The 19,665-nt window shown below is 46.6% G+C and overlaps 1 protein-coding gene across 3 annotated transcripts in view; it reads right to left on the bottom strand.

Moving 5' to 3' along the window:
• STS (steroid sulfatase) overlaps positions 1-19,665 on the bottom strand; it is a 167,677-nt gene that overhangs the window by 77,164 nt on the left and 70,848 nt on the right. For all 3 annotated transcript variants that reach the window (XM_045470664.1, XM_045470665.1, XM_045470666.1), the window contains 4 exons: positions 8,691-8,831; positions 5,885-6,006; positions 5,675-5,797; positions 3,666-4,089 (listed from right to left, as the gene is read on the bottom strand). In XM_045470664.1, the coding sequence (XP_045326620.1) occupies positions 3,666-4,089; positions 5,675-5,797; positions 5,885-6,006; positions 8,691-8,827 (806 nt within the window). In that variant the 5' untranslated portion in view covers positions 8,828-8,831. The remainder of the gene's footprint in view (positions 1-3,665; positions 4,090-5,674; positions 5,798-5,884; positions 6,007-8,690; positions 8,832-19,665) is intronic.

The following is a 19,665-nucleotide window of genomic DNA, read 5'->3' as shown; positions in this document are numbered from 1 at the left end:
TTAGTAGGTGATCTCACAGTCAGTGAGTTCGAGCCCTGCAAGGGGCTCTGTGCTGACAGCTCAGAGCCAAGAGCCTGCTTTGGATTCTGTGTCTCCCTCTCTCTCTGTCCCTCCCCTGCTCTAGCTTTGTCTTGCAAAAAAAAAAAAAATGAATAAAAATGTAAAAATAAATAAATAAATAAATAAATAAATAAATAAATAAATGTTAGAAATATCAGTTTAAACCATTTTTATCACTACTATTGACATACAAATTGAACGTGAACTGCATACCCCCCACATTTGTCTTTTATGCTAACCTATCATGAGAAGGCGCCAGTTTCCACTGGGAAATTCTGAACTGAAACGCATTTGAATAAATTTCAGAAACATTGCCATTGCTTTGGTCATCGTCCTGCTCCTGCCGAGTCTGAATCCATTTCTCACACAAAGGTGGTAAGACCTTCTTAAATTATTCAGGATATGCTGGCCAATGACACAACACATATAAATGAGGTCTTCGCCTCCTTAAAACAATCTTTTTTTTTTGTACAAATGTTGCTATGATTCTTTGGTGACACATTAACGCAGATCTTTCAAGACGTGTGGCCATCACCCGCAGCGAATCAGGTATCACATGTGACACAGTCTGAGGACAACTGTACCCAAGGATGGGTTTACCTACATGTTTTCAATCTTTGTGTGTTCAGGCAACGTCATGGCAAAAGGTTTTTGGGAAGCAGCACGGCCCACAAATGCAGTATTTTCACTAATACTGACTGCACGTGCTACACCAACGTGAGCAACAGGCATTTCCTCTGGAACCATCTATTTCAAAGAATAAACCCTTCTGTAATAACTCAATAACCCCAACTTTCAACCGCTCGAACATCTTAAATCTCTAGTTCTGCCAGAAAATTGCAGATGCCTGCATCTCATCCACATGAACGACACAGGCTTCAATACCCTTAGGATCAAATTACTCTCGGTTCCCTCCCAAAGCCACATGCGGAGGGACCCATTAAAATGCCTTGTAATCATATGAATATTCATACTCTCTATAGATTCCTCCACTGCTGTCAAAATACCACATGTTGAAAAGAAGTGATTCATCTAGAAGCCGAGTCTGATCCCTGACCCCTGTGATTCTGCAGGGGCCACCGTATTATTAATGTCTCCTGTTTCTGAGAGATTGCTGGTGGATGCAGACGGATGGGCGAGTGTTCAGCTGTTAGAGCAAATTTGGCAGACAGCAGACTGCTGTGTTCTGGCATGAGTGGACAGGTCTGCAATCCCAGGGAGCGCCGTCCGAGTCCGGGATGGCTGCTCCCTTGCTTAGAAAACACAGCGAGGTTAACCCACGTGGTAAGAGCTTTTTCAACCACGCGAACTGTGGCCCACTGTTGACTTATGACGCTAATTTAGTGTCACAGCCAGTTCTTAAAAAATGATACACAACAGGGACACCTGGGTGGCTCAGTCGGTTAAGCGTCCAACTTCGCCTCAGGTCATGATCTCGCGGTCTGTGAGTTCGAGCCCCGTGTCGGGCTCTGTGCCGACAGCTTGGAGCCTGGAGCCTGCTTCAGATTCTGTGTCTCTCCCTCTCTCTGCCCCTCCCCCACTCACACTCTGTCCCTCTCTCTCTCAAAAGTGAATAAACGTTAAAAAAAAAAATTAAAAAAAATAACACACTACAGGGGCACCTAGGTGGTCAGTTGGTTGAGTCTTTGACTTTGGCTGAGGTCATGATCTCACAGTTCCTGAGTTCGAGACCCACATGGGGACTCACTGCTGTCAGTGCAGAGCCTACTTTGTATCCTCTGTCCCCCTCTCTCTGCGCCCCTCCCCCACTCGTACTTTCTCTCTCAAAAAGAAATAAAACATTACCAAACACACACACAGACACACACACACACACACACACACACACACACACACACACACAACAGAATAAGATGCAAAGTGGAGCGCCTGGCTGGTTCAGTCCGTTAAGCATCTGACTTCAGCTCAGGTCATGATGTCACTGTTTGTGAGTTCAAGCCCCGCCTCGGGGTCTGTACTGTCAGCTCAGAGCCTGGACCTGGTTTGGATTCTGTGTCTCCTTCTCTCTCTGCCCCTCCCTCGCTCTTGCTCTCTGTCAAAAATGAATAAATGTTAAAAAACTAAAAAAAAAAAAAGAGTAAGATGCAAAGTATCAGAAGCCATCATGCTGCTAAAAAAAAAAAAAAAAGAATCGCTTCAAGAGACTTTTTTCAATTAACAATCTATGTATATCTTACTGGATGACAACATAACATGTATACCTTATAAAGTTCTAAAACTTTTGCATTAGATCACAAGTCAGTATCCCCTTCTAGAAAAGTCTGGGGGCAAAACAATAATTGCAGCTTTTGTCCCTAAAGTCCCCATCGACACTCTAGTACGTTTCCGAGTGTCCTAGGAGACATGTGTTTTAGACTCTCTCAGGGAGCTTGTTAAAAGGAGATGTTCCTCAGCATGGCTCAGTAGCAACCTCAAGAGAAAAGATGGGCAACCTTCGGTTTTAACAGCAGCCTCGGTTCTTGTAACAGTCTGAGCAGCCATTATTCTGGCTGTGCGGGCCAACAAACCTACGTAGGCACCGATAACCCAATGGCACCTCTATACGCAAGTGATTATGACAGACACTTAAGAGCATGACTGCCAGCTTAAAATCTTCCGTCCAGACCCGCATTACATCCTTCCTCCTGCCGTTGAGCTGAAACCCGGTCTCTGCAGCCTTTGGTGCCGGAACAACTCACGCTCCCAGCATGCACGCGGCCAGTGACTGCCCAGACCCAATGTGTGATTTTCAGATGAAATTTCCACTTTTCTCGGGGCACCTGGGTGGCACCTGACTCCTGATTTCAGCTCAGGTCATGACCTCATAGTTCATGAGTTCAAGCTCTGCATCTGGCTCTGCACTCATGGACTGGAGCCCGCTTGCGATTCTCTCTCCCTCCCTCTGTTTCTGCCCTTCCCCCTCTCTGTCTCTCTCTCTCAAAATAAATAAACTTTAAAAAGAAAAAAAGAAACATCCACTTTTCTCTAAGGTGACAAATGGAACAGAATGGTTCTGTTTTTGACAGTAGGTGTTCGTGATATAGTTCCTACTCAGGAATGCCACCAACCCTTCTCTGGTTGGTGACCGCCCTTGCTGACTGCAACCCTCAACACTATGCGTGAAAGGGGTCCTCATGGACCTAAACGAGATTGTCAGCTTCCCCCTTTCTCCTCACACAGTGGTTTTGCTCGGAAACTTGCATGGGGGATCTCCCCGTGTCCTTTGTGTCGCAAGGACATCTACACTTACAATGCTCGCTTGAAGAGTAATGACCGTGCTTACAGGCTCACTTGAACAGTAATGACCGTGGTGATACTTAAAGCCCCTTTGGTCATGTGGGAGACCTTTCTGGCATGGTACCAGAAGCACGAGATGTGAGGGACGTCGGCAGAGCTGTTCCAGCGAGAGCCCACGCCATTACGCTTCCTATCACGTGTCAGTCCGCTCTCTGCATCCTTCCTCCCGAGAGCCTGGCTGGACAAATCTGCTCTGCACGGAAGGGGAAACGTGGCTGGCAAGACCACACCATTTTTCCAACCTGTACGGAAATACCCAAACACTACGCTTCACGGGCAGCAGCGTCAGGATAAAAGGTGATACTGACCGTCGAATGAACTGGGCCGCGTCTGCCACCAGCCTCTGCATGAGGTTGTCGTAGGATAGAGGCTGCTGGGTGATCTCGTGGTTCCTCATCAGGAAGCAGTTCAGGGGCCGGAAGTAATGCAGGAAGCACACCAGAAGGCCCAGTATCATGGCGGCCAGGCAGAGAAGGCCGAAGAAGACCAGAGGGGGCACACGGACCAGCCCCAGGTACTTGAGCACCACCATGGTGAGGAGAGTGACCGCTATGATCTGAAGAGGGATGAACACCAGCAGCCTGATACCGCTGGTGAACACACTGCCTTCTCCGGGCTTGCAGTCCCTTAGGTTGGTCACAGGGATCCCATGGAAATAATCAAAGCCGTGGCTCAACGGGTGGTGACAAAAGTCGCTTTTGTTGTGACAGTTCGTCCCAAGGTGCCACTTCCCTGAGAAGGAAGCGGGTGATAGGTTTAGACCCAATGAACGCCCTAACTTGAATGTTAGCGTCTGATTCCCACCTGGTGAAAAGCGGGATCGCTCTGCACGTTTATTAGCCAAACGCCTACTATTCTGTAGAACCCCCTGGTTTTTCACTTCCTTCTCCACAAACAACAGGGTATTCACTACTCACTCTATCAGAAAACAAGAACCAATTTAGCGTCAAAAATAACAAAAGAAAACAAAAGAAAAATACCTAAGATATTTAACAGGCAGGTGACAAAAATACACAGAAAAACACAGTGTCTTTAAAGACAGTTCCTTAAAATTAAAGTTGTAGGACCAATTTGGTTTTGTCCCTTGATTATTAAAAGTGAAAATGAATCCTTTCTCAAAAAGCTGCACCTCAAGCATGAGCAAATCACACTCATAACTCAGCAATTATTTTAAACATCTATGAACATCTCTTATAAAATGTTAATTATACCACTAAATTGGTTGAGTGTCTCACAAAAGAAAAACATGATGGTTTAATGACAAGAGGTAGGAGGAAAGACAATGGTCATTTTGCTTCTTTGAAATATTTTAGGATTCATCTGATGACCCACATAGACTTAAGCGTATTAACTAAAAAAGGACGAATGTATCACTCCTATCAACTGAATAAAATCAATGTCAAGTGAGACAAAGTCTAACATAATTTTAGCACTAATATATAAAATTAAAATACTCCATAGCATAGTGCGTATACATAGTTTCGTATGCTGGATGGCTATTTATATTTATCAATCTATCATCTATTCCATCTCTGTATCTCATCTGTCCATCCATCACCTATCCATCCACCCATCCATTCATTAATTTATCATCCATCTTTAACCATCATCCATCATTCATCCATCCATCCATTCATCCATCCATCCACCAATTACCCATCCACTCAACATCCATCCATCTAACCATCTTCTATGCACCCATCCATCCCTCCATCATCCATCCATCATGCATCCATCCATCAACCCAATATCCGTCCATTCATCATCCATCCATCCACCCATTATCCATCTATTATCCACCCATCTATCCATCATCCAACCATCCATCCATCATCTACCCATTATCCATATATCCATCATCCATCCCTATATCCATCATTCATTCATCCCTCCATCATTCATCCATTCATCCACAATTCATCCATTCATCTACCCATCCATCATCTACTTCATCTGTTGATCTATCCATCCTAACCTCTGTCACCTATGTCATCCACCTTTCCATTTATCCATACATTCATCAGTCCATCCATCTATCATTATCTATCTATCTATCTATCTATCTATCTATCTATCTATCTATCTCATTTATGTACCTATCCATACATCCATACACACACACACACACACACACACACACACTGACCGTATCCTTACATTCAAATAGCTCAGACAGGTGTATTGCATTTTAATTGAAATGGAGATCATTTGTTCCCTATCTGAAGTTGTGCAAACTGTATGCGTGATGTCATCCGTAAGAAGGCAGTCACCATGTCCTGTCCCAGGCCCTGGACTCCCACTCCACAGCTGCCCATACCTATGAGAGCTGTTGAATAGCCTTGACCCTTGAGAAGCTTGGCAAACGTGATCTCGCTGGTGGGAAGTCCTCCAGATGAGGCCGAGAAGAGATACACACCCACGAGGAACTCAGATGCCATTCCTGAAGCAGGAGAGATGAGCACTGAAACAGGAGTCTGGGGATGCCCTTAGGAGGCCAGCAGCCATGGCCACGGAGCCCGCAGGTTACCTGATCGGATGGGGTAGCGGCCTGTCATGAAGGCTGCCCTACTCGGGGTGCACAGGGGTGATGCCGCCAGGTGCTGTGTGAGCTTCACGCCCCCTTCAGCCAACCGGTCAATATTGGGAGTCCTAGAACAGAAGACTCGTGTCATTCACGATGACCTTGACACATGCAGCTCCACTGTGGCTTTTCACAGTGCGTCACCTCTCCATCATCCAGGGAAACACCTAGGAGGATGCATGATGCAAGACAAACCATCTCAGGGCTTCTGCTCTGGGAACAGACCGGCCGATCCCATCACAGTTGTTGTGTACACGCTAGGCATTCTGTTCTGGGACCACGCTGAGCTCTCACCCCTCATCGTCCGCTGGGAATGAGGCCGCACCCTCTCTGCCAGCCCACCTTCTGTCCTGCAGGTCCTGGCACAGATGGGATTCTCCTGAGCTTCCTATGACCAAGCTTGTCCCTGGGGGGTCTTGATGTGTGTGTGGGACACAGATCCTATCGCAGCAGCTTGCTCACCATAAACGGACAGCTTGGCTCACTGCACTCCGCGCCTGCACCGTGGGGCTAACACACATCTTGCTCATCATGGCCCACAGCCCAGTGCCCACACAGAGTAGCCCTCGGTGGTGCACAGCGTCAAGGGGACAGTCATCTCCTCGCAGTGCTCCCATCAACGTGCTCCCCCGCCCATGAATTTCGTGTGTGCATTTGACAGTCAACTTCTTCCCTGTGCTTTTCTGCCTTCAGTCAGAGATTTACAAGATTTAGAAGGACTGAATCTGTGTATCTGACTTAAACCTCCCCATCCCTAGACTGACGCTTTTTTTCTTCCTTTTGAGATTTGGTAGAAACAAAACCTTAAAGCTTGATTGTAATTTTTTTAAATCAAGACAGCTGAAGACGAACGGTTGTCTGTTCTCTCAGTGAACTTCAGGAATACATATATTGTTTTAATGTTTATTTATTTTGAGGGGGGAGGGGCAGAGAGGGAGAGAGAGAATCCCAGGCAGGCTCTATGTGGTCAGCGCACAGGGCCTGATGCGGGGCCTGATCTTATGAACCGTGAGATCACGACCTGAGCCAAAATCAAGAGTCAGATGCTTCACCGACTGAGCCATATGTATACTGAGGAATACAAAGAATATTAAAAATAATAAATAAAATTTTTAAAATGAATAGACATGAATAAGAAAAAGTAAATTACTAAAAAGAGATGTACGGCAAGTGTCAAAAAGTAAGATCTACGCTATTTTTTACAAAATGAGGCGAACGGTGGGTGGAAAACTTATGTGGTCAATTGAAATCTCATCATTGCCCATGTGTTTAAAACTCTAACAAATATCACAGGTAAGCTCACAGTTTAAAACAACAAGCAGCATCGGGATGCCTGGGTGGCTCAGTCAGTTAAGCTTCCGACTGTTGGTTTTGGCTCAGGTCATGATCTCACGGTTTGTGAGTCTGAGCTCTGTGTTGCACTCTGGGCAGAGAGCGCAGATCCTGCTTGGGATTCTCTCTTCAATCTCAAAAATAAATAAACTTAAACAAAATTATTAAAAAATAAATAAGTAAAATAAAATTTGAATGACAGAGGGGCACTGTCTCAGTCACTTAGCTCAGTCAGTTAAGCATCCCACTCCTGATTTTGGCTCAGGTCATCAACTTATTGTTTCTTGGTTCGAGCCCCACATCGGGCTCTGTGCTGACAGTGTGCAGCCTGCCTGGGTTTCTCTGTCTCAAAAATACCTAAACATTAAAAACAAAACAAAACAGAACAAGCAGCATCCGATGCAAAGCTTCAGTGTGGAACTGAGACACGTCTGGTTAAGCCTTGCACAATGGTTTCTCCTGAAAAGAAAAACGTATAGCCAATTTCTGTTTGATGTGACACATCACAACGAAACACCCCTTCCTGCTGCATTGTCATGTAGAAGAGACGATGACGAGGCAGAGTGATGGCAAGAGAGTAAATCAGTGTCCGTGGCACTTACCAGTGCGTCCATCCCCAAGCTTCACAGAGTCACTATTGATAGATCTCATGAGAAGATTCTATAAAAGCACACGATCTCTTTCCCCACCTTGTGTGATTCAGTTTGAACTGATCATTGCTAAGTAAGAGGAAGCTCAGGACCAGTTTATGTGATTGTTTCCTCATCGTTATAAAGAGAGAATGCCGTCTTGATGCCAATATTCTATTACTCAAGGACCAACTTCCTTTTTTAAACCAAAGGGCCCTTAGAATACATCTTACATGAACCTAGTGTTACGCAGGGGGCTGAGAAACGAAATGCCCTCATCTGTCCCTGATTCTGGTCCCCACTGTCCTTCTAGCATCACCATGACCCCTGATCCTTGGAAGGTTCTGGAGTCATCCAACCTGACACATGCCTCTGGGCCACCTGTCCCAGCCAGGGTGGTAACTGTGGAGGCAAAAGAAGGAGGGATGGGGGCAGAGGGTCCACCCACTGGCACAAAGCCAGGTACCAAACAGAGAAAATAAAGAGGTGAGCCAATGGGAAGAAGACGCGGAGGACATGTGGAAGCAGGACAGTATCACTGGGTCAGACAGTCATTAGGAGTATCTTTCTAGTGGTCTCTCTGGGTTGATGCAACTCACTACCCATGTTCGAACACATCAAGTCCCGCCCGCCTTCCCGACTCCAGTATCTGCCTGCACCCACGAGAAGTCACACATGAACGAGTGTGCCCTGAAGGGGTGGTCTGCACGCTCTGTGACTGTGTTCACATCACTGGGGACCACTGCCTACGAGCAGGGCCAGGCTTTCGCACGACAAGCACATCGTCGCACCTGAGGGTCTTGTTTCCATAGCACCCAAGATCTCCGATGCCAAGGTCGTCAGCCAGCAGGAGGACCAGGTTGGGCCTTGTGGCTGCATGGCTCTGGGCCACACTCAGGAATGACAGCAGGACCAGGCGAATCCTCATCCTCCTGCAAAGGGCAACGACAAAGACAGAAGTGAGGGACGCCAGTGCGCAATGGACCATCTCCTTTTCTGGGACCTTCTCCCAACCCGTCGCCCCAGACCATTTGTGCTGCAAGAACACAGACTCCGGTGAGCAAAGCACTTTATCCTCTTTCCAGGGTGTTTGCTTCCAAAACAAACATTTCTGTCTCCAAAGATAGTAATGACCTCTCATTTCTTTCTTTTTTTTTTTTTTTATTTAAGTTTATTTATTTTGTGAGAGACAGAGAGAGCATGACGGGGAGATGGGCAGAGAGAGAATCCCAAGCAGGCTCTGCAGGATCAGCTCAGGGCCCGACAGGGGGCTCGAACTTACAAACTGTGAGATCATGACTTCAATGGAAACCAAGAGTCGGATGCTCAACCAACTGAGGCACCCAGGCACCCCATGACCTGTCATCTCTACTCTACGCCAACACATAGGCTCTGCTTGGAAGAAGGAAAACACAACCACCCGCCATCTTTTTTTGGCATGCGAGCTCTGTAATTAGCTAAAAGTTCTCTGTATGAGCTCTGGATAGACGGGCACTTCATTAAGACCCAACTGTCAACATCCTGTCCTTTCTAAAATTCGCTTTTTTGTTTGTTTGTTTTTAAAGGGAAGGTTGGGTCAATGTTTCAAAACTCAAGGAGCACAAGGTTTATAGCCTGGGGCAGCTCAAGGTGCTGGGTAATAGGTCACACTTCGCCGTCTCCCATCACTGTCTCCCCGTCTCCTAGAGCAGGGTCGCTGTGCCCGTTCAACCTCCCAGCTGGAACCAGAAGCCTGGCCCTGGGAATCAGATTCTCTCCTCTACCGGAGGACGGGGCTTCCCCGTTCATTTTGTTCTCTGCCTCCGTCGCTCCTCTGGTTCCCGTCATCTACTGCTTTTGCAGCCCCGACCCTGTGTCCCCATCAAGTGAGAGCCAGAGCACTGGCAGGTGCTGTCCCGGGCATGTTGTTCGACAGGCCTGGTGGGCGGCAGGAGATACACCCCAGTCCCTGACCACGGTCAACACTCATGTCCTTCTTAACCTCTCCTCTCTGAACGTACTCCCCGACGTTACACAGCATTTGTGACTCAGCAACACTGCACGACAACTTGGGTGGCTATGAAACTGGACGTCCTCTTTCCTCGCTGCGCTGTGGGCACTAGGAGGGCAGCGGCTGGGTGAGTGAGCATCCAAGAAAACCTCATGACACATAGCACCGACATTTTTTCTGTTGAATTAAAAACGCCTCACTCCAAACGCCACCGAAACACAGGTTAAGAAGGAGACGACACTGCATGGTACGTGGGTGGAAGGTTCGATGGGTAGTAGAAGGATTTGAAAAGGAGCATCCGTCTGTCGCTATGAGCACCAACACACAGTGAAGCTTCTCAAGATTACTGAAGACACCCATGAGTAGTGCCCAGGAAATGCCCTGGGGTCGCACATCAGGGGTCCCTAAGTGGATGCAACCCCTTGGAAATGCAAAACTAACACCAGTGACAGATAAACGAGCATGCCCCCTAACCTCCCATCCCCACAACAAAGCAACGTGGGGCCTTCCCACCAGAGAAGGCAAGAGAACCACAACACCGTGCTTGTGTGCTTCTAACTACTGGGTGTTTTCGTGCTTCCCTTAACCTGGACACTAAATACACACAACTTCTTATCTGGAACCGCACTTTTGTGTGTGCGTGTGCGCACTGTAAGCCCTCTGCCTACGCCTTCGTGAACTCACCTACATGAAGAACATAGGAGCACGTGCTCGTTATCATTATTATTTTAACTGTATTTCATCAGGATTAATTATTTATTGCGTAAATAAACGATGATTGATTATTGTGAACAGGGTTTCCCAGCCCTGACGTCACTGGCACCCTTGCCGTGGGGCTCATGGGTCACTGGACGATGCTCAGCTGCACCCCAGCCTCGCCGCCTCGCCCTCTCTCTGCCAGCAGCAACAGAGGCCCCAGCAGAGAGGGGCCGACGGATGCCCACCTGGCTCCCCTCCCAGCATCTGTCAAATCATCTGCACGCACGTCGTGTGCTCTCCTAGCTGCGCAGCTCGGTGTCTACAGAAGGATTCGGAAGCCGCCGCCCATCTGAGTGACCACGGATTTCTCCTCTGCACCTACCCGTGTATCAGCAGTGCTTACAGATAATGCTCTGCGGCCATGACTGGCCCCCACCACTGACCTGGAGGAACACCTCCTTCCTCTCCCTCCTGACACACTTCCGCTCTCCCCTCTTAGGTCTCTCTCCCTCTCAAGCACCTTCCCTTCTCTTAAAAGCCAGCTCTGTTCTCCACTACCCTCTTCCTCTAGAGACAAGCAAGCAGGGAGCCATGGCTCATACAGCAGCCACTCTCCCACCCCTAACGCTGCCCCCAATTCTCTCTTTGGTGGCTTTTACTGCCTGCTTGTTAGGAAGTAGGGGGGGATGAGTGAAGGACTGTGGGTCAGGGGTCTTGTCCCCGCTCAGGCCACCAGCAACGAGGTCTTGGGCATGAAACATGAGCTGCCCGTGCCTCAGTCTCATCCACTGTTCCCTGACGTCCCGTGTCTGCCACGGGGACTCAGCCGACGTGGTGGAAATAAAGGGCTGCCCTGCAAACGGGATCTCAGAGGTACATGCGTTCCTGAGTTCATCACGTTATTCACAATGGCTAAGACACAGGACCTACCCAAACATCTGTCAACAGAGGGACAGAGAAGATGCGGCACGCACGCACGTGCACACACACACACACACACACACACAAATCAATGGACTACTACTCAGTCACACACACACACAGTCAATGGGCTATTAGTCACATACATACACACAATGGACTATTAGTCACACACACACACACACACACAGAGTCAATGGACTATTAGTCACACACACACACACACACACACACACAGTCAATGGGCTATTAGTCACACACACATATACACACACAGTCAACGGACTATTACTCACACGCACACACACAGTCAATGGACTATTAGTCACACACACACAGTTGATAGACTATTACTCAGTCACACACACACACACACACACACACAGTCAATGGACTATTAGTCACACACACACACACACAGAGTCAATGGAGTATTACTTAGTCACACGCACACACACACACACAGTCAATGGACTATTAGTCACACACATAGTCAATAGACTATTAGTCACACACACACACACACACACACAGTCAATGGGCTATTACTCAGTCACACACACACATACACGCACACAGAGTCAATGGAGTATTAGTCACACGCACACACACACACACACACAGTCAAAAGATTATTAGTCACACACACACACACACACACAGTCAATGGACTATTAGTCACACACACAGTCAATAGACTATTAGTCACACACACACACACACACACACACACACACACACACAAAGAGTCAATGGACTATTAGTCACATACACACAAACACACACACACAGTCAACGGGCTATTAGTCACACACACATACACACACACAGAGTCAACGGACTATTACTCACATGCACACACATAGTCAATGGACTATTAGTCACACACACACACACACACACAGTCAATAGACTATTACTCAGTCACACACACACACACACACACACAGTCAATGGGCTATTACTCAGTCACACACACATACACACACACAGAGTCAATGGAGTATTAGTCACACGCACACACACACACACACACACACACACACACAGTCAATAGACTATTACTCAGTCACACACACACATACACACACAGTCAATGGAGTATTAGTCACACGCGCACACACACACACACACACACACAGTCAATAGATTATTACTCAGTCACACACACACAAACACACACAGTCAATGGGCTATTACTCAGTCACACACACACATACACACAGTCAATGGAGTATTAGTCACACGCACACACATACACACACACACAGTCAATAGATTATTACTCAGTCACACACACACACACACACACACACACAAAGAGTCAATGGACTATTACTCAGTCATAAAAAGAAGAAAACAGTTCCATCTGCTACCACAGGGATGCGCCAGGAGATATCACACCAGACAGAGAAAGGTAAACACGGACTGAGCTCACTCATAGGTGGAATCTTAACTCTCAGAGGCAGAAGAGAACGCTGACTAGGGGCACACACATGGGGCGACGTTGGTGCAAGGCTACATGCTTTCTATTACATGACGAACACGCTGTGGGGACCTAACGGACAGCATGGTGAGCACAGTTAATAACAGTGTCCTTGCTTGCAAAGCGTGTGGATGGTATATTGTAAATGTTGTCACCACACACCAGAAAATGGGGAATGTGTGAGGTGGGCAGTGTGTTAATTAACTTAATCGTGATAATCGTTTCACAACACATACGTATATGAAATCATCACCCTTCCACTTCAGGTATCTACAATTTTGTCAATCATGCCCCAATGAAGCTGGGGCTGGGGAGAACATCGCCTTGCCTTCCCCAGAGGAAACGAAAAAGAAAGAGAAATAAAAGGTCTCCAAAATGATAAAGCCTGAGACAAACACCACTGGTTGTTTAGGAAGACTTTCATGCATCCATCCCTTTACAACTAAAAGCAATTCACTGACAATTCAACCAAATCCGTTCCAATTCAACACACCTATGGGGTGAAAACTGGATAGAAGACGTCGTGACGGCCTCGGGTTGGGCTGGTTTCACAGGGGAAGGAGCCTCAGAATCACCCTGTAGGGCTCTGGCCGGCCACATCGGGGGGACCCACAAGCACAGCACCCTCAAGGGTGGCCTTCTGCAGGTGGCTTCTGCAGGTGAGGTGAGGTTTCGATCCTGGCCCCCCTGCCGGGTGGCGGCCAAACCTGGGCCGTGAATTCAGCCTCTTTGTCAGCACTTTGTGTTAAATGGAGATGAACCTAACACTACCTTGGACGTGCCCTCAAGAAGATAAAATTCTATGCTGAGTGCTGTGAATCCATAAGGGACTCATCAGTAGCGGCCAGTAGTCGTTGGGGGCAGTCATCACAGCACTATTATTACAGCTTTGCGTAGATGATAGTAAGGATGGGGACAGAGTTTGAAACAAAGAGGTGACCCCAGTGACGCCCTCCTGCTACTGACTCCCATCCTGGATAATCCCGTCCCCTTGGGTGGGGCCGGACCTCCAGACTTGCTTGTAATGAACAGAATGTGGAAAACAAAGGCATGTGACGTCTGTGATGAGGTTGCAAAACCCCATGACCTCTGTGTGGCTAGCAGACTCTTCCTCCTGCTGGACTTGAAGGAAGCGAGATTGCACAACTGGACAGATGGCCCTCCATGACGAGGGAGTGATGGCGGCCTCCAGCCAATGGGCAGCAAGGACCGGAGGCCCTCATGCCAACAGGCTGCAGGAAACAGCATCTGCCCACAACCCCCTGAGCGAGCTCGGGCACGGATCCTTTGGATGACACACCGTTCCTAGCCGGTACCTCGGTGGCCACCCAGGGACCAGCTAAGCTGGGCCAGATTCCCCACCCACTGAACCTCTGGAGATAACAAACCATGTGCTTTGAGCTGCTGACGTTTGCCGTCATCAGTTGCATGGAAGCAGAAAACTCACACAGGGTACCATAGCTTTAAACGTGAAAGTTCAGTTGTGCTAACGACGTCCTGAGAAAGGCTCTCTGTGGCGGGGGCTCACAGGCCACGCTTAACTTATTTTCAGAACACACTTCATTAGTAATGACTGGTCAGAATTTATGTAAGTAATTTAAAGATACATTGCTCAGCTCACCAACCATGTGAAAAATGAATTTTTGTTTTACGACTGAAAGTTGAAAATACCAGGAATGAAAAATGTACTTCTGGTAGCCCAGAGGAACACGGTTGACAGAGAGATGAAATGAAGCAAAATCCAGGCCCCTTGTGAGTCTTAAGTAACATTTCACCAAAAAAATCCAGCTGCTGAGAGAAGTTCTTTGGCCTACCCTGACTTCATCATACACAAAAATCAAAACTCATTTTTTTTAGAATTTTGGTTTGCTGTGTTTTTACTTTTATTCTAAATGTACAGAAGGAAAATACATAAAGAAAGTATTCAGAGAACTGCTCAGGGGATCAGTTTCTTTCCGTGTTCTTTCTACGGTGTTTGTTGCGCACATGGCTGAATGCACAGCGTTCCCATAGCCATGTGCTGTTTTTCGGTCCTTTGTTTTTCTGTGCAAAACTCACACTGTGAGCTGGGGAAAAGTCTGCAGGAATGGCAGGGATCAGATATGGACGGCACTGTTAGCCCACAGAGGACACGGTGGACAGATGGTGACGGACTGAATCAGGGGGTGATGGGTGTGTCTGATTTGCATTCTCCCATCAACCCGTTGCTTTGCGGTGCCTGGATCTGGCAGAGGCTGGAGGAAATGTAAGCACAGTGGGCATGACTCCATAGAGATGTTGGTACCCAGATGAGGTGGGGGCAGGCGCGAGAGAACAAGACTGATTGGGGATACTATTACTACCACTATGCAATCAACAGGAGATGACATGTCAGAGAGAGAGAGAGAGAGAGAGACAGACAGGGAGGGAGGGAGGGAGATAGGGAGGGAAGGAGGAGGGAGACAGAGAGAGAGAGAGAGAGAGAGAGAGAGGTCAATGAGACTTCAAGCTTGCTCTCGGGAAAGATACTGCAGCAATGGGCTTTGCAGAGAAGAATGAAGACAAAAAATATCCAGGGCTTAAGATTATGAATCGGCTGCAAACCAGGATCTGACCACAGTCAGGATCTATTGTACATATGAATCCTCCTTGGGAAAAATTTGTTCCAACTTCCTGTGCAAAATTTTGCTGAGATGCTTATTAATTCAGGTGTAGACTTTTTTTTTATTGGAATTAAACCCAATAGGATGAATGCCCTTTAATAATTATTAATATCTATAGAGAATGAATTCCTGACTCACAGAGTGGGTTTGGTTAGCTCAACGTGACATTATGTCATTAATTATACCTCCAAAATGTGCCTGCAGTAGATATAGTTAGGACTCGGGTGAGACCTATCATCGAGCCCAATTAAAATTGTTAGGAAATTTAAGTCTGTTAGTAGCCATTTAGAATCTCACTGCATCTAAATCATTACTGTCTGAAGTAACCACAACTTATTTGTTCCCCACAAGCATGAACTAGAAAAAGGTGTTTATGAAGACGTTTCAAACTATTAAAATGTGGTTGATAAAAGTACTTTAAAAATAAAACAAAATGCTCTGCTGCTAACTATGAACAAGGCACATTAATTTCTGAAAAACTGCATAATTTCCCTCCCTAAAAAATTAAATTATTTTTCTGAACAATCTTAATTTGGCAAAAAAACAAAAAACTTTCGTGGGGAAGTATCTATTCCTAAAACAGAATCATTATGGAGGAGAGAGAGAACTCAGAACACCTTCGTGACTGGAGGTGTAATTACATTATATTTGTTCATTAAAGAAAAATTAACAATGCACTTACATAACAGAAGCTTTACCATGGCAACAAAAATGTTCCTGATCCATTTGCTCAATGGAGAAAAAGGCATATTGAAAACAGAGAAAACCCTACACTTAGAAACCATTTTTTTTTTAGAACAAATGCAGTTTTATTCCATTCAAACTATGTATAATAAAAATTTCTTAACCAATATATCTCGTGGACAAAGTGTTATCTAAATAGATGTCCTGTTTTAAAATCATAATAGTCATCTGACATCAAGACAGAAAAAAACCTATCTGATTATGTGCTAAAGAAAACAGGCATTTCTATAGATTTAAATATAAATTGTGATTTTTCTAATGTAATATTGTATGCAAACTATGCTTGAACAAGAAATAATAAACTGCTTGAAATTTTTCTAAAATAAATATTCAGGGGCGGCTGGGTGGCTCAGTCGGTTAAGCGGCCGACTTCAGCTCAAGTCATGATCTCACAGTTAGTGAGTTCAAGCCCTGCATCGGGCTCTGTGCTGACAGCTTGGAGCCTGGAGCCTGCTTTGGATTCTGTGTCTTCCACTCTCTCTGCCCCTGCCCCGCTTGGCTCTCTCTCTTTCTGTCTCTCTCAAAAATAAATGAACGTAGAAAAAAGTCTTTAAAAAAGAAAACAAAATAAAATTAATGGTCACGTTTCACTTATTTACCACATCGCTATCTTTACTGACTATGCCACGGTACATGGTCTTTTGGTCTTCGCATTTCTCAATACACTTACCTATACATGGCACAATTAAATGAGTTACACTGATTTAATAACATGAATAAAGAAAGGTATTTTAAAAATTAAGCCTTGGGGCGTCTGGATGGCGCAGTCGGTTAAGCGTCTGACTTCAGCCAGGTCACGATCTCGCGGTCTGTGAGTTCAAGCCCCGCGTCAGGCTCTGGGCTGATGGTTCAGAGCCTGGAGCCTGTTTCCGATTCTGTGTCTCCCTCTCTCTCTGCCCCTCCCCTGTTCATGCCCTGTCTCTCTCTGTCCCCAAAATAAATAAACGTTGAAAAAAAAAATTAAAAAAAAAAAATTTCCGTTATAAAAAAAAAAAAAATTAAGCCTTGCTGAGCTTCTTCCTTTACATTTGAAATCTGGGAAGGGTTGACAAAGCGCTAAGTTCAGAAACCTGCAAGCTCCTGGTGCCTCCTGCTCACTTCTCTTTTGCTCGTACAGCTTATGCTCCGGGACACGAAGAGCAGGTCAGCACGCAAGGAATCTGGGCACAACACCCTGCAAATTGGTGCTGACGCTCCTTACCCACCAACCACCGGGTCGCCCGATCTCCGCACACCTCTGTCCTCCGGCCGTACAACACAAGGGCTCGTACCTCGTCTAAGCTCCTGTGATGTTTATGTTCCCCAAACCTGATGGCTTTTCCCTAAGTCTGCCTGGAGCTGACTGTGTATTTTCCTTCCATGTGACAGGAGAGGGGCAGACTCTGAAAGCACTGACACAAAGCAAAATGTTCCAGGAGAACTGTGAAAAGCAGAGTGAGAGGAGAATTTGACCCCCCAGGAAACAAGCGTTTCCTTGACTGTGTGGGGAAACGTCTGGCTGCCTCAACGTGTGTTAGGTACCTTGGCAAAGGTGAGTGTTCACCTTGACAGTGACACACGCCAAGATGCAGGTGCCCTCACTGATGTATGGCACCGAACAGACTGAGTCTTTTACGAGACTAGACCCGTCCCAGGCCAGCCCAGGACGTGGGGAATGTCTCAGGCAAAGGTGGGAATGGTCCTGTTGTCTCCTCGAGACCCAACCAGACAAGCCAGCTGAAGGGAGCCCCTCCCCTGGAGTTCAGAGCAACCAAAATGTACGTCCCACGCTCAGCCCCGGTGGGAGAGTAACGCCAAGAGCACAAGTCTTCAGAATCAGGGTGGTGGAGACACCCACAAGTGGCCACAGCGATAATAACAACTCACCCCCTTCAGTTTGTATCAGCTCATGAGCCTTGAGGTTCCCACGGTACAGAGACCACCCTCTACTACCAAGAACCAGTGTGGTTGGCTCTGTGATGACTTCCGTTTTACAGATGACGGGGGTGAGCCTGGCACGTGACATCATGCAGCAAGTGACTCATGGGACACGGTGACAGCCCAGGTTTGCTGTACCCCAAATCCATTCATAGGGAAAAGTGATGAGAGGGGCCCAGGCAGGGGCAAGGGGTAGAGGGAGAGACAGAGAGAATCTTAAGCTCTATGCCTGGCACGGAGCTCAACGTGGGGCTCGATCCCATGAACTGTGAGATGATAACCTGAGCCAAAATCAACAGTCAGATGCTTCACTGACTGAGCCACGCAGGTGCCCCTAATTAGTTAATTTTTCATTGTGGTAAAAAGCCACATAAAACGTACCCTCTTAGCCACTTTTAAGCATACAGCTCAGTGGCATTGAGTACATTCACAACCGCTGGGCAACCATCGCCCCTATCTATCTCTGTAACTCTCTTCGTGCTTCCAAACTGAAACTTTGTCCCCTTAAACTCTGACTCCCCGTTTCCCCTCACCCCGCCCCTGGACCCCACCCTGCTAGTCTGTGTCTCCATGAGTTTCACTGGTCCAAGTACTGCATCTGAGCACAACAGGACAGTATCTGTCCTTCTGTGTCTGGCTTATGTCACTCAGCACAATATCCTTGAGGCTCATCCATGTCGTAGGACGTGTCGGGATTTCCTTCCTGCTTCTGAATAATACTCCATTGTGGGGACCGACCACATTCCATTTATCCAGTCATCTGCCAACGGTAATCATGTGATTTTAAAACACAAAATATGGAAAATACTTAACCACCATTAATTTCACTCCTGGACTCCTGATCACGGTTAGGGAATTTCTTTTCACAGTCATTTGCAGGGTTAAAATTTGTGAACATCTACATATTTTGAAATAACTATATCATGCACATGCTAACAACATGTATGTTGCTGTCTGTGCCCCTGCATATAAGGCATTTCATTTAAGTACAATCCAAATGAACACTTGCATTCATTATATAATTTCTCATTCAGTTCTTTTTTTTAATGTTTTATTTTTGAGAGAGAGAGAGACAGAGTGTAGCAGGGGAAGGGCAGAGAGAGAGGGAGACACAGAATCCAAAGCAGGCTCCAGTCACTGAGCTGACAGCACAGAGCCCGACAGGGGGCTCAAACTCACGAACTGTGAGATCATGACCTGAGCCGAAGTCGATGCTTAACCAACTTAGTCACCCAGGCGCTCCTCTCATTCAGTTCTTAAGTAACTGAAAAGCAAAATACTCTTTACTATATACTCTATATACATATACACACACATATCATATATGTGTGTGTATACACATATATACACATATATACACAGAATGA

The sequence above is a fragment of the Leopardus geoffroyi genome, chromosome X (assembly GCF_018350155.1).
Source record: "Leopardus geoffroyi isolate Oge1 chromosome X, O.geoffroyi_Oge1_pat1.0, whole genome shotgun sequence".
NCBI classification, from domain to species: domain Eukaryota; kingdom Metazoa; phylum Chordata; class Mammalia; order Carnivora; family Felidae; genus Leopardus; species Leopardus geoffroyi.
Note: the sequence above shows the minus strand (reverse complement) of the source record. Positions and strands in the feature narration are given on the sequence as shown.